Raw genomic sequence first — 12,207 nt, 5'->3', positions numbered from 1 at the left:
GATTAGTAGCCAATAGTTGCAAGGTGTTATAAATGTGTTAAGGTTTTTTTTTTCTTTTTTTTCCCAATTTTGATATCTCAAGTCATGCAAATGATATGGTCAGTTTAAGGTCTGAAAACGTAGCAGATACAAATCACAAATTTCTGCTTAGGCATTTAGGTAAATTATCATACATATCGCATATTAAAAAATACGCCATGAGCATATAAAGACGTCCTACAAACTACAATTATGATCTGGGTCGACATCCAAACTCATCTCGATTGAAGATTTGATCAACTTGTTCGGGAACACTTTAGTGTATTAAATAGGAGACATCAAAGCGGCGTATTAACGATAGATCTGTAACATTACCCTGACATAAGACGCAAAACGCAATTATTGCCACTTGCTTTCGAACAATAAAGGACGTATATTAAAAACGTCAATGACGATTTGAAATTAGTCCATTCATCGTTTAGGCTCAGAATGTTCAGGATATTGATCAATAAATTATGAAGTATAACTACGGCAAGTCCCGAGGGACGAAGCACTGCGGAGCCTTTACACACTCATTTTTCTCTAACAATACCCGAAAAACGTCTGGCAATTACTCTTTATTAATGGGACAATGGACCTTTCCCTCAGTTCCACAAGGCACGCAAATCACGCCCGAGAAGCAGTAAGTGAATCTACACAGTTGTTCAAATTGTATTATCGTGTTTTTGTTAGTGTTTTGATGCTACCACAAGCTTCCGTGGAGCTATACATGCCTTCACAATCGTCAACAGTAATTGTCACAGCACTTAATAAGATGTATCAAAATATAAATGTATTTTTTCCCCACGATCACGTGCCTGTAAGGCTTTGTAGGTTTACTATTTATTTTGGGTGGGAGTAGCATTTAGTAGGACTTTGCTATCTTGGCGTGTACTGGTTGCCAGGTTACGATGGTCCAGCAACCGTAATTTATCGTACTTTGTCTCCCTCTAAAGGCAATAAATGCAAATGCAGGCGGGAATATGATGGATTTTTTTGTGGGAATCTAATTTTTGGCAAAACATTTTTTTGCCCCTAACTCTTTATCGTGGGTGTATATTGTCACGCGCACAGACTGATGAAAAAAAACACCAACATGCATGTTTGTTGAATTAGAATCAAATAAAAATACAGCGACGAGTAATAATAAAAAATGAAACAACAAACAGGGGTCTGATCCGCATTATTGTATATGCCAACACATAATGCACATGCCAGACCCCCCCCCCCCCACACACACACATACACACACTCTAATTTTATTTTATAAAAGGACAATGTTATGTCTTTCAGATTTAAAAAAAAATATCATTTTCAACTTTTTTTTAATGTGGTTATTTATTAGGAAGAGCTGAGGATTGAAATGAGAAAGAAGAGCCTTCTAATGCTAATCTTCCAACATCTGACGAGAAATGGGTCAGTATTGACTTCAATATATTCTCTCAAAATCGTTTAATTTAATTAAACAGAGCAAGTTTACAACATGAATCGCGAAAGAAGCAATCAATAGTGAAATGTTGTGCATCTCTCCAACAGCTACGTGGCTACAGCAGAGGCACTGGACCAGGAGATGAATGGCAGCACAAAGAGGTTTGAGGTTTGTGAAAATGTCGATTTGGAGATGGTGTTGATGGAATACGAGAGCTATCACTTCGTCAAATTCCAGAAGTATCCTAAACTTATCAAGAAAATCGTAGACCCAGGTAATAGTTTGACAAATAGTGTGACAAAAAAAAACTTGATGGTGCTAAACAGGGCTCTGCATGTCTTTTCAGCTTTCTTTCAAGAAGAAAGCAGAAATACAAAAAGTGGTGGAAAAAGGAGGTGAGTGTGCGAGTCAGTTTTGTCCAGGATGAATACAATGTCAGTACCTCAAAAAGTAATCAAATATGCAGATAATATAAAAGCTGTATAATATATGCTGTCCACTTGCTCATCTTGCCACTAACTCTATTCTATTCCTATTTGAATGAAAAGATATTCTTTCCCACCATTTCTCTGCTAGGGCTGCATGTTCAGTTGTGAAGCCTCTCCCCAAAACTTTGCTTGGTGAAGGAAAAGGGAACGGTGCTGCTTCCACACATTTAAATGTACAGAATTCATCTAACATTTGTATTCAACAAAAAAAACAATGATTCATTTTTAATTACTTTTTTTTTTCCCCCAGGGCGATAGCTTAGCGCCGGATTTGACAGAATTTGTTCTCAATGTTTCCCCAATCACCTCTGCTGGAGGGGCATCTGTGGCCAAGAAGGTGCTCATTATAACTACCTTATCACTCATTGTTTCTACCGGGGCTGAGAATAAATCTTACATTTCCTTGAAAATAACAAAATGGCACTGGTGTTCTACTGTGCAGTTCTACAATGCAGTGTCCAGAGTCTAGACATTTAATCCTTGACTTAGTTTTTTTTTTTTTTTTTTTAACTTAAATGAACGTCTGAAAATAATTAGCATTGAATAAGTTAAGCATGACTTCGATTTCTACACCAGGTTGAGGTGTTTACTCAACTGCAGAAAATACTGTAGCAAGCATCTATTGTATTATATTTGATTGATCAATTTCTGATCATGTGAATCCGGACAGCGCTGATACTCAATACTCTGCACGTTATGTTGTAGGTCCAAGAAGCTGACAGTACAGATGGTACAGGAGACAGCAATCAGGAGGTAACCTATCATCCCCCCTTGTTACTCATCATAATACAGGTGGATGGAGTTGTGACTACATGATTACATTGTAACCCAACTTTCGGATATGAATCGGAATTTACCGTAGTATCAATGCTAACATACACTAATGCGATAGTAGAACCAAAACTAAACGTATGGAAAACACTTCAAGGCCACAGCTGCAAAATAATGGAAATGGAATGGAAAACAACAATTGTGATGTAGGCTAATATTGCTAACTAATACTAACTGTCAGAGTATTGTGTTGTACAATAGCTAACTAATACTGATGTGGTAGTAGAATCAAATATATTGTTAACATATTTGAAATAAACCTCTAGGCCATATAGGCAAAAAAAAAAAATGGACATGGAAAAGAAAAGAACTATAGCACAAAATATTCTTGCCATATAATACTAACAATCAGAATGTATGCACTGTAGAGCTACTGCTAACTCATGCAAATGTGGTAGAAGAATAAAAGATAATGCAAACATGTATTAGAGAAACTTTAAGGCCATCAATATAAAGAACAGACATTGAATGGAAAATTATGGAAAACGAAAGAATAGAAATGTTAAGGAAAAGAACAATTGTGTAAGCTATTCTTGGCATCCGATGCTAACAGTACCATAGCTAGCCTGTCTTTTTTTTTTTTTGTTTAGGTTATTTCTTTATTTTGGAAAAATGTACATTTTCAAAAAGCATTACATTCATTTTGAACTCCCAAAAATACATTTTCTGAGAGATCATATCTACTGATGTAGATCATATCTACTGATGATGTAACTGCATTTAAGCACAATATAGACAGTAAGCCACTGAAAATTATTTGTGAAGCACAACAAAATTAGCGCTAATATTTGTGGCTCACCCACAAAATGATAACTTTAGTCTTGCACCTTTTATAAATTAATGTGTCGCTGGGCAGGCACGGCTGATGAAGCCCCTCAGTGGTTTTCCAGGAATGAGTGGTGAGATGAAAGATTTTGCCACAATTATTAATAAGGTACTCCACAAACACACACACACATACATAATTAGATGTTTTCTTTTCCTGTTGCTATACACCAAAATGCACAATTACTGTAGGTGGTGGAAAAATGTTTTCTCAGTATCTACTAGCGCAGTAGTTCTCAACTTTTTTTCTTCCAAAAGATGCCAAACTCAAGGCCCAGGGGCCTAAACTGGCCCGTCACATCATTTTATGTGGCCCGCAAAATACTAATTTGACTTCACGTTTCTGGCTCAAATACCAAACTTGCACGTTGGCTTAAAATGTGGGAGGAAAAAAACGAAAAAACAAATGGTCCCTGTCCCTCTTTTGAACCGTTTTTTTTTTTTCTATAACGGGCCTCTAATTTCAAAACTAGGTAAGCGTGTGAAAAACAGTTAACATTTATTGGATTGGATCATTCCGGCCCTCTGACAGAAACTGCCCTTCTGTAAAAGCATGGTTTCTAATACAGTATGAAGTAGTGATACCTAATGTTGTCCACCAGAGCGCAGCAAAGAGCTTCATCAGGAATGTATTGATACGTCATATTAATGAAGGGCTAAGTTCTAACAGCTTTCCATATGGAATGTTTCACACTAGAGGACACGTTTCCAGCTGATAGCTTGCACAAGTATTACTCCTTTGTGTGTGTGTGTGTTGTCCCTTTAAAGGACATCTATTTGTACAACCCCAACGTGAAGTGGGAGGACATCATTGGCCTGGAGGATGCAAAGCGATTAGTCAAAGAGGCCGTCGTCTATCCCATTAAGGTGCGCCCGCTGCTATTTCGACACTCGCCCTTTTTTCGATTCTGAATACATCTCTTTTAAAGGCCGTAGAGAGGATCGGGTCAGGTCAGTCCGTTAGGCTGACATTAAATCTATATGAGGGATAATATGGCAAGGCGCACACAGATGGATAGACGGGGAGAAAGGATGCAGACTCCGTGTGGGATTTCTATACGCACGCATCCAGATGTCATCACTCGGAAGGCTTCTGATGGATGTGATGATATCAAATCAGGTCGTCTGCATCCTTTTGACATTTACACAACGAGATGAGGACCGATGCATCTATCAGCCTGCCTGCAGCTCCCGCTTTATTGAATAACATCCTGCCACCACATTCTGTCTCCATTACTATTCATTCTCTGGGGTATAAGGTCACTCTGGTGATTTCACACAGGCCTTCTTTATCACCTCGGATTCATACTAATATGCGCATTTGTTAGTGACACAACCCAAGCCTTCAGTACAACGGGAATATCACTGTCCTTTGCACGTGTATGTTTTCTCAGTTGCATCTGTTCCCTAATTATTAAACTTAATGTTTTTCACAGTATCCGCAGCTCTTTAAAGGACTACTTTCTCCATGGAAGGGATTGTTACTTTATGGACCCCCAGGTGAGGAAAAAAAACTTTATTTATGTATTCCAAAAAAAGTAATTAATGTTAAACCACTAAAATGTAGGCTTACTAAGAAAAACTTCCATGGGAAATTTAGAGGTCCTGAGAGCAAGTAAGGTTTTTAATTCCCTTACATGGGAAAAGAGAGTTTTTTTAATGGAAGAAAAACAAGGCAGACTGAAAACAACAGTCAACGCGTTAGGCATTAATACAGTAAACGCAAATGCGGCGCATCCCCTACTTTCCATTCACTTTCAATTCCCAGTTAATTCCAATATAAGGAAAATTTACAAAATGACCCATCTTAGTTTTCCATGCAAATTTACTGTAAAAGTTTTCACTTTACGACCCTCTCACAGGTACGGGTAAGACCCTGCTGGCCAAGGCGGTGGCTACGGAATGCAGGACAACCTTCTTCAACATATCAGCATCAAGCATCGTGAGCAAGTGGAGAGGAGATTCTGAAAAACTGGTCCGGGTATGTTGGACTTTAACAGAAACCGGTCAGAAAATTAGGCACACCTGCATAATCCTATTTATTTGTAACGCAAGAGTTACATAAAACAAAACTCACCAAAATATTGAAATAAGCAGGCTGCCCGAGTAGATTCAACATTAAATGTTTAAAGTTGGAATATTGCATTTGATGCGGCTCGTGTATTTAATATTCTTATTTATTGATGTATTTTTTTGCAGGTTTTGTTTGAGCTGGCCCGGTACCACGCCCCCTCCACCATCTTCCTGGATGAGGTGGAGTCGATGATGAGCCAGAGAGGAAGCAACATAGTGTAAGCTGTGACTACAATGTGTCACTTTAAATCAATCGCTTTGGCGGTGTTTAGTGCAATTGCATGATTGTTTTGATTTCTTCAATGTATTTTTTTTATTTTTTTTTTTCAACCATTTCAGGTAATAGTAACTTGTAAAAACATTTTTTGACATTTTGACAGTGTACTATATTTTGGAGAGACTTTTTTCAAGGGGTGCACACATAGCTACTGAAAAAACAGTTATTGTTGAAAAAGTCGAAATGTGCATGTTTTCAGAGGTGAGCATGAGAGCAGTCGAAGACTGAAGGCAGAGCTGCTGGTCCAAATGGATGGGCTGGCGAGATCAGAAGATCTGGTTTTTGTACTGGCAGCCTCAAATCTGCCTTGGTAATTATCACTACAAATTTGATGGGCCCATAATATTTTCGTGTGCGTTTGCCCGTCCCTTCCTCATTATATAAAGATTTTATATTATGGGTCATAAAGATCAATGTGACACTTTTGTTATTCTTTGCGAGCCTCACATTTACAAGCCTGCCTCCCTCAGGGAACTGGATCAAGGCATGCTAAGGAGACTAGAAAAGAGGATTCTGGTTGGTCTTCCTCATGAAGCGGCCCGCCAAGTCATGATCTCTCATTGGCTGCCTCCTGCCACCTCCGCAGGGGAGCTGCAGATAAAAGCTGAGCTCGACTACAAGCTTCTCGCAAAGGTAGGTTCATGTAGGCTAATGGTCGTTTTTTTTTTTTTTTTTAATGATTAACCCACAGTGGGAAATTGTCACTAGTTACAATGTGTATCTGTATAAAACTTAACAAAAGGCATACAAAATTTTGCAAAGGAGTCCCTAGGTCACGGGGAGTATTGCCAAGCATCCCTTTCTTTCCGAGGACTACAGGTGCCCCCCCCCCCCCCCCCCCCCCCCCCACACACACACACACACACACACACACAAGCGGACAAAATCAACAACAAACTGAACAATAAATTAAAAAAAAAAAAACAACTTGGGAGCTGAAATTTCTTCACCCATATGGTGACATAATGTACAAGTTCCAAATGGCAAGACCACTTCGTTATCGCACAAGTCACATGGCTAATATTCTGCAAGTAGAATGTGAAAGACTTTCTCCAAAAATTGACACGATACTGCACAAAAGTAAAAACAAACAAAGCAAATGAGATTTGCTGATACCTGCAGAAACCCTGAAAAGTTCACCTACCTTCTCATGCTTTAGGTGCACTTAGGCGAAATACTGATTTAGTCAACAAGAATACTGATCGGCGGCTGATTTTGTTTGGCAGGAGATGGAGGGCTACTCTGGCTCTGACATCAGACTGGTGTGTAAGGAGGCCGCCATGAAACAAGTCCGCAAAGTCTTTGAGGTCCTGGAATCAAATAAGAATCGTGGAGCCAGACAAGGTCCGTTCATAGACACGTACTGTACTATAGTTGTCATCGTCATGTGCTGGGAATTGACCTAAACTATCCCTCCTCCAGGAGACGCAGGGTTGCCTCCCATCCGACTGGATACCGTGACAACGCAGGACTTTCTGGAAGTCCTGGCACGCACCAAACCCTCTGCCAATGGCGTGATGGACAAACATGCCGCCTGGGAGAAAGACTTTAAATCTGTCTGACCTACTGCGTTCCAGTCACTTGTAGTACTACGTTTGGCCTTGTCCAAACATATTATATTACTATCCGTTTTTTCAATTGACTTCTCAAGTAGAAAGGACATTATTCCCGTTAGAAATGAAACTCTATTCAGGCAACCAGGCATAGGAGAAATATTGGGTCAACTTTGTTTATGCACCATCATAATAAACCAGAAGTAACATTTTGCTATGTACATCATGACCAAAAGTTGCACTCATTCACAACTTCCTTTGCCTCAACCAAGGGATGTTATAATAGGTTCTTAAGGATGTGCTCAACAGCATCGGGGAAAGTGTTGCACGTCAGATGAGGAGGCGGGTCAATTTTATTCTCGTCTCCTTGTCTGTATTTACCTGCAAATGGCATCCCAGAAGTCAAGTTCAGGTCCCGGCACAGAAAGGGCTGCAGAATGTCCTTCATTAGAAAAGGTTAACCTCACCAGTTCGGACCAGAATTCCCAACATTCCAGTATTCTGAGCACCTCCCACATCATCCCTGGCATCCTGTGAGAGAGCACAAAGTCATCTTAAAAATAAAATGACCTGTAAGGGTTAAAAAACAAAGAAGGAAGGTAACTTACATCTCCTATCATGACAGCTTCATCTGGTGTGCAGCCCAAATCAGCCAGAGCCTACAATGAAGAAAATATTTTTTACACCACAATCTGGTATGATTCAAAGGAAAATACCTGAACTGCAGCAAACAATAGCTAAACAAAGAAAATATGCTGTGGAACTTTATTATAATGATTTTTTTTTTTTGCAAAAGAAGAATTTGTCATACAGCCAAAGACAAACAAATTAGCTTTAAAAGGACACTAAGATTTAGACCGTTTTTCATTATGGACAGCAGGGGGTGCTGCATTTACCATTGTCCATAGCTATAACAACATGGCAGCCACCAGAGGAGTGCCACCCTCCATGTAATAAGACTGTTGGTCGTTTTTTTAAATGTATAATCATTTAATTTATTCCTTTTTTTTTAATAAAAACAGTCTAAATCTTACATAGTGTCCCTTTAAGATGATGGTGGAAAAACAACCTGTGTGAAAAACGTCTTTTCAGGCTTTCCCACGACAGTAGCTTTACAGTCGGTGGCATATTCCAGTGCGGTCACAAAGGGCCCGGGGCCCAGGGCCAAGCCGTCTTTCCTTTTATAGTAGCGAGCCTTATGGATAGCAAAGAGTGGAGCACCATCCAGAATGAGTCTGAAAGACAGAAATCAGCACATTTGTGTAGGCTAAAAACAAGGATTCTCACCTGTCCCCATAAACGGTGAAAAACAATGCATCACTTTGCTTGTAGGAAGCCATAATAACGCCCAGTAAAATATTCTCAGCCCTAATAAGCGAAAATAGGTAACTTGAAATGGAAAATGAATATTGCGCCAGAAAAATATCACATAGCACCTTCACATCCTGAGTTGTGTGTATTCACCTGAAAGCCTTATTCATAGTTTGGTAGTGGAAGTGATCTGGAGCAAGTCCGATGACAACTGCATTCGGTTCGGATGTGTCGAGACCTGCAAAGTGGATCTTGATCTTCAGCAACAATCTACTTTATGAGGAATTTTGGAGTTTAACTGGTGACCATTTTGTTTTCTAAGTTACCATAAGACTTATCCATGAAGGAAGACAAATTCACCAAATATGTTCTGACATCATCTTTTGTACCTGTGAAATCCTCAAGGGCACTGTCCTCTACAAGGAGCAACGGTCTGTGGTTTGTCTTCTCTAAGAGATTCCTTGCAGCACTAAGCGATGTGAAGATCTCTCTTTCCTAGATGACAAGTGTATACTTAACATGACTATTTTTTCAAAATAAAGGCACAAGGACTTCTATATTACACGTTCTTCATAAATTTGAAAACAAAAGACTGAATATACTGATTTTAAGCTTTAAAAAAGGACAAATGTTTTCTTTACGAAAAAACGTTTGATGCTCCTACTGTTTGTATTCATATCGGGTGGGGGCGGCCATTTTGCCGTTGACAGAAAATGACATTACACTTGCTAAGGGATGTGATTGGTCAAAAATACTTTAGTAATTGATTACATTGGGTAAAACTAACATGACAGAAGTAATTAATTAGTCATACCAAAAGTAATGGATTAGTTTAGTATTTTAGAACCTATAGTACTTAAATACCTCAACTAATTGATTATTTCAATACTTAATTTTTTAAGGTAACCTATTACGTACCTAGTACCAGCCATTTTTAGACCCTCCTTTAGGTAAACATTTGACAAAAAAAAAAATTACAGAGGATTTGAATATCTGGACTCTTAAAGAAATGTCTCTCTGAAATTGAATGAGTGATAATAGATTGCTCTTATTCTGAATACAACATAACAGTGAGCTAAGTCCCATTTTTTTTTTTTTTACCTGGACGTCAAAGTTGAGCCGTTGCAGCCTTTCCAGCAAGTTCCTCTTGCATTCTTTGGTTGTGTTGGTCACAAACTTGACAGCAACAGATGTCTGTCGTAACCTGCCAACATGCAAACACACAGATGAAAAAAACAAAAACAGCCCCCCTCAATTTTGGATGATTTCATTCAGACAGTAGCACCACAAAACTTGCACCTGGAGAGGGCATCCTGCGCCCCGGGCACCGCTGTGTCTTCTATGTGCAGAGTTCCACTCAGGTCAATGAGGACAGCCTTTAAAGCACGTCTGCTTGCCATTTTTGTCGCCTGAATAAGAAAACATGAGACCATGACAGTAAATATGGCATAGACCAACGATATTTCACTCCAACGATGTATACTTTATTCTACATTTTAAAAAAGGGACCAAAAGGAAATGTAATAATTCCAAAAGGTTTAATGTCATTGCCATGTGCTTTCTATCCTTTGATAAAAGCTACTTGGCTATCAGTCTGGGTAAAATTTGTTAAACAGCTAAATAATGATAAAGTCCAATGTAAATGGGAGGTTTAGACAGTTTTTTTTAAAGCTGCCCAAATCATTCATTCTTTTTTATAGATTATAATCATAATTCATTTAGAAATGGCGAAATGGATCCGATTACGTGGTTGTTCAAACCGAGATCAGGGAACTGAGAGGATTATTTATTAACTGCTTGGCCATTAAAATGTATGTTTTGCTGCCTAGAATGCAGATTTGGGAGAGAGGGTGGAAGTATTTATTGGAAGTCAAGCGTGATCCCCTATTATTATTTAGACATAGTTGGATTTTTGTCATGTAGTTATCAGTTTGGAGGACTTACTTAAACAGCCCATGTGTCCCGTATCTGTTATTTGTATTTAGATCAGTTTGGAACCAAAATCCACAAGCGCAATGCGTGTGTGTGTGTATGTGTGTGCAGGGATGTAGAGCTTGTCTTCAAAACTCTGGAACGGGATGAACATGATAACAAAAATATGAATGAACTAATTTTTCGATCATTTACTGTCATTCACTTTTTTGTATGTGTATTATTTCCACTGTATATACAGTGTTTTTGCGTGTTACCGTGTTCTATAAACATTTTAACGCTAATAAATATTAAAATATTACATTAATCCCTCAATCAATACAATGCTGCTTTTCATGTTTGTTTGTTTGTTTGTTTGGTTTATTTTTTTTTGGGGGGGGGGTACTACGAATTATATTCGTGCAAGTGTGTATGTTGCTGCACATTTAATTTTCCTCACGTTAATAAAGTATCAATATAAAATGATGAACAGGTATTCAACCTAAAACATCATTGCAGTCAATTGCCATGAATCAACTTAAAAGGAGTTTCTATTGACCTTTAACCTGTTAGATCAATCATTAAACAGTTCAATCATTCTTAATATAAAGTATATTGACGTACACTTGCAAGTGGCAATGTTTATTGATGCTCTTCAAATGTTTTACTTTCGCCGTAATTTATGAATGCAATTCTAATGACGCAAAATGTCTTACTGACGACAGCACGCGTCGTTATAAAAAATACACATTGAGATGTGATAGAAAAAACGATTAAAATGTTTGGTACCTTCGATTTCAAGCTGCAAGTACTTCTGGTCTGTCTTCTTCGTTTTCAAAGTAAGAGGTAGTTTTATGTTTTTGTGTTCGGTGCTGCCCCCCGCGATTATGGGAAAAACAAAGAGAAGCGTTTCCTTTTTGTCATTTGATTTGATTTCAGACCACATTCCTGGGCTTTAATCGTTTAAGAGGGTTACCTTAACCACTTGATCACTCATTACAACGATTAAAAAAAAAAAAAAACATATGTGGCTTATTCCACTAACAACTAACAGGCATATCGCATTAATGGCTCCTTTAGGGTAGATTTTCTACAGCATTAGAAAAATGCTAAACCTTATCGTGACATGCCAAAAAGCAGTTATAAATCCGCTTTTCATGTTACCCCTTTATAATGAATACATGTTATTCAGCTTTTGTTTGTGCATGTATTTTTCCTTCACATTGGGGAAAAAACATGTTGTCGGACTCGGGGCTTTTTGAGGACCCCATCAAAAACTATATGGCGCATTTTTTCTTCTTTAATCCATTTTTATTTTCATCTCAACTGTCTTGAATATCTTAACTTTTTGGAGAGCATTTAATTCACTATTAAAGACTTGTCTACATTGTTTCGTTCCTTATTTTATTTTATTTGTCCCACGTCCCCACTCATTCCCACTTTTGTCTGCCCTTTTTCGTGAACTGTTGACGCAAAAGATAAAGGAAACGG

The 12,207-nt window shown here is 38.4% G+C and overlaps 2 protein-coding genes across 3 annotated transcripts; one reads left to right on the top strand and one right to left on the bottom strand.

Annotated features, from left to right (window-relative positions):
• Window positions 1–498: 498 nt before the first annotated feature.
• katnal2 (katanin p60 subunit A-like 2) lies at window positions 499–7,835 on the top strand. Its single transcript, XM_088435717.1, has 16 exons — window positions 499–661; window positions 1,364–1,434; window positions 1,555–1,721; window positions 1,794–1,842; window positions 2,024–2,108; window positions 2,186–2,272; window positions 2,641–2,688; window positions 3,623–3,700; window positions 4,360–4,458; window positions 5,028–5,091; window positions 5,454–5,572; window positions 5,791–5,882; window positions 6,141–6,251; window positions 6,412–6,574; window positions 7,168–7,285; window positions 7,364–7,835. The coding sequence occupies exons 1-16, from the start codon at window positions 611–613 to the stop codon at window positions 7,501–7,503; spliced, it is 1,542 nt and encodes a 513-aa protein (XP_088291843.1). The 5' UTR covers window positions 499–610; the 3' UTR covers window positions 7,504–7,835.
• Window positions 6,819–11,538, bottom strand: hdhd2 (haloacid dehalogenase-like hydrolase domain containing 2). 2 transcript variants are annotated; one of them, XR_015868042.1, is made up of 9 exons: window positions 11,506–11,538; window positions 10,105–10,214; window positions 9,907–10,009; window positions 9,195–9,300; window positions 8,959–9,043; window positions 8,564–8,729; window positions 8,103–8,153; window positions 7,876–8,025; window positions 6,819–7,251 (listed from the first exon to the last, which is right to left on the bottom strand). XR_015868042.1 is itself a non-coding variant. In XM_088435718.1 (9 exons), the coding sequence occupies exons 2-9, from the start codon at window positions 10,203–10,205 to the stop codon at window positions 7,772–7,774; spliced, it is 780 nt and encodes a 259-aa protein (XP_088291844.1). In that variant the 5' UTR covers window positions 10,206–10,214; window positions 11,506–11,538; the 3' UTR covers window positions 7,657–7,771. The 2 variants fall into 2 exon arrangements, 1 of the variants encoding a protein (XP_088291844.1); XM_088435718.1 differs by lacking the exon at window positions 6,819–7,251 and adding an exon at window positions 7,657–7,875 and having other exon boundaries at window positions 7,962–8,025.
• Between the last annotated feature and the right edge of the window lie 669 nt (window positions 11,539–12,207).

The sequence above is a fragment of the Hippichthys cyanospilos genome, chromosome 15, assembly GCF_059441005.1.
Source record: "Hippichthys cyanospilos isolate Australia breed blue-spotted pipefish chromosome 15, RoL_Hcya_1.0, whole genome shotgun sequence".
In the NCBI taxonomy this organism is placed as follows: Eukaryota; Metazoa; Chordata; class Actinopteri; order Syngnathiformes; family Syngnathidae; genus Hippichthys; species Hippichthys cyanospilos.
Note: the sequence above shows the minus strand (reverse complement) of the source record. Positions and strands in the feature narration are given on the sequence as shown.

Bases quoted from the DNA above. Each gene is read 5' to 3' on its own strand.
- katnal2 (XM_088435717.1), top strand. From the start codon at position 611: ATGGACCTTTCCCTCAGTTCCACAAGGCACGCAAATCACGCCCGAGAA. The intron at 1,722-1,793 runs GTAATAGTTTGA...ATGTCTTTTCAG, and splicing joins CAAGAAAATCGTAGACCCAG to CTTTCTTTCAAGAAGAAAGC. The intron at 2,273-2,640 runs GTGCTCATTATA...GTTATGTTGTAG, and splicing joins GGGCATCTGTGGCCAAGAAG to GTCCAAGAAGCTGACAGTAC.
- hdhd2 (XM_088435718.1), bottom strand. From the start codon at position 10,205: ATGGCAAGCAGACGTGCTTTAAAGGCTGTCCTCATTGACCTGAGTGGA. The intron at 10,010-10,104 runs GTGCAAGTTTTG...GCATGTTGGCAG, and splicing joins GCGCAGGATGCCCTCTCCAG to GTTACGACAGACATCTGTTG. The intron at 8,730-8,958 runs GTGAATACACAC...TCTGTCTTTCAG, and splicing joins ACTATGAATAAGGCTTTCAG to ACTCATTCTGGATGGTGCTC.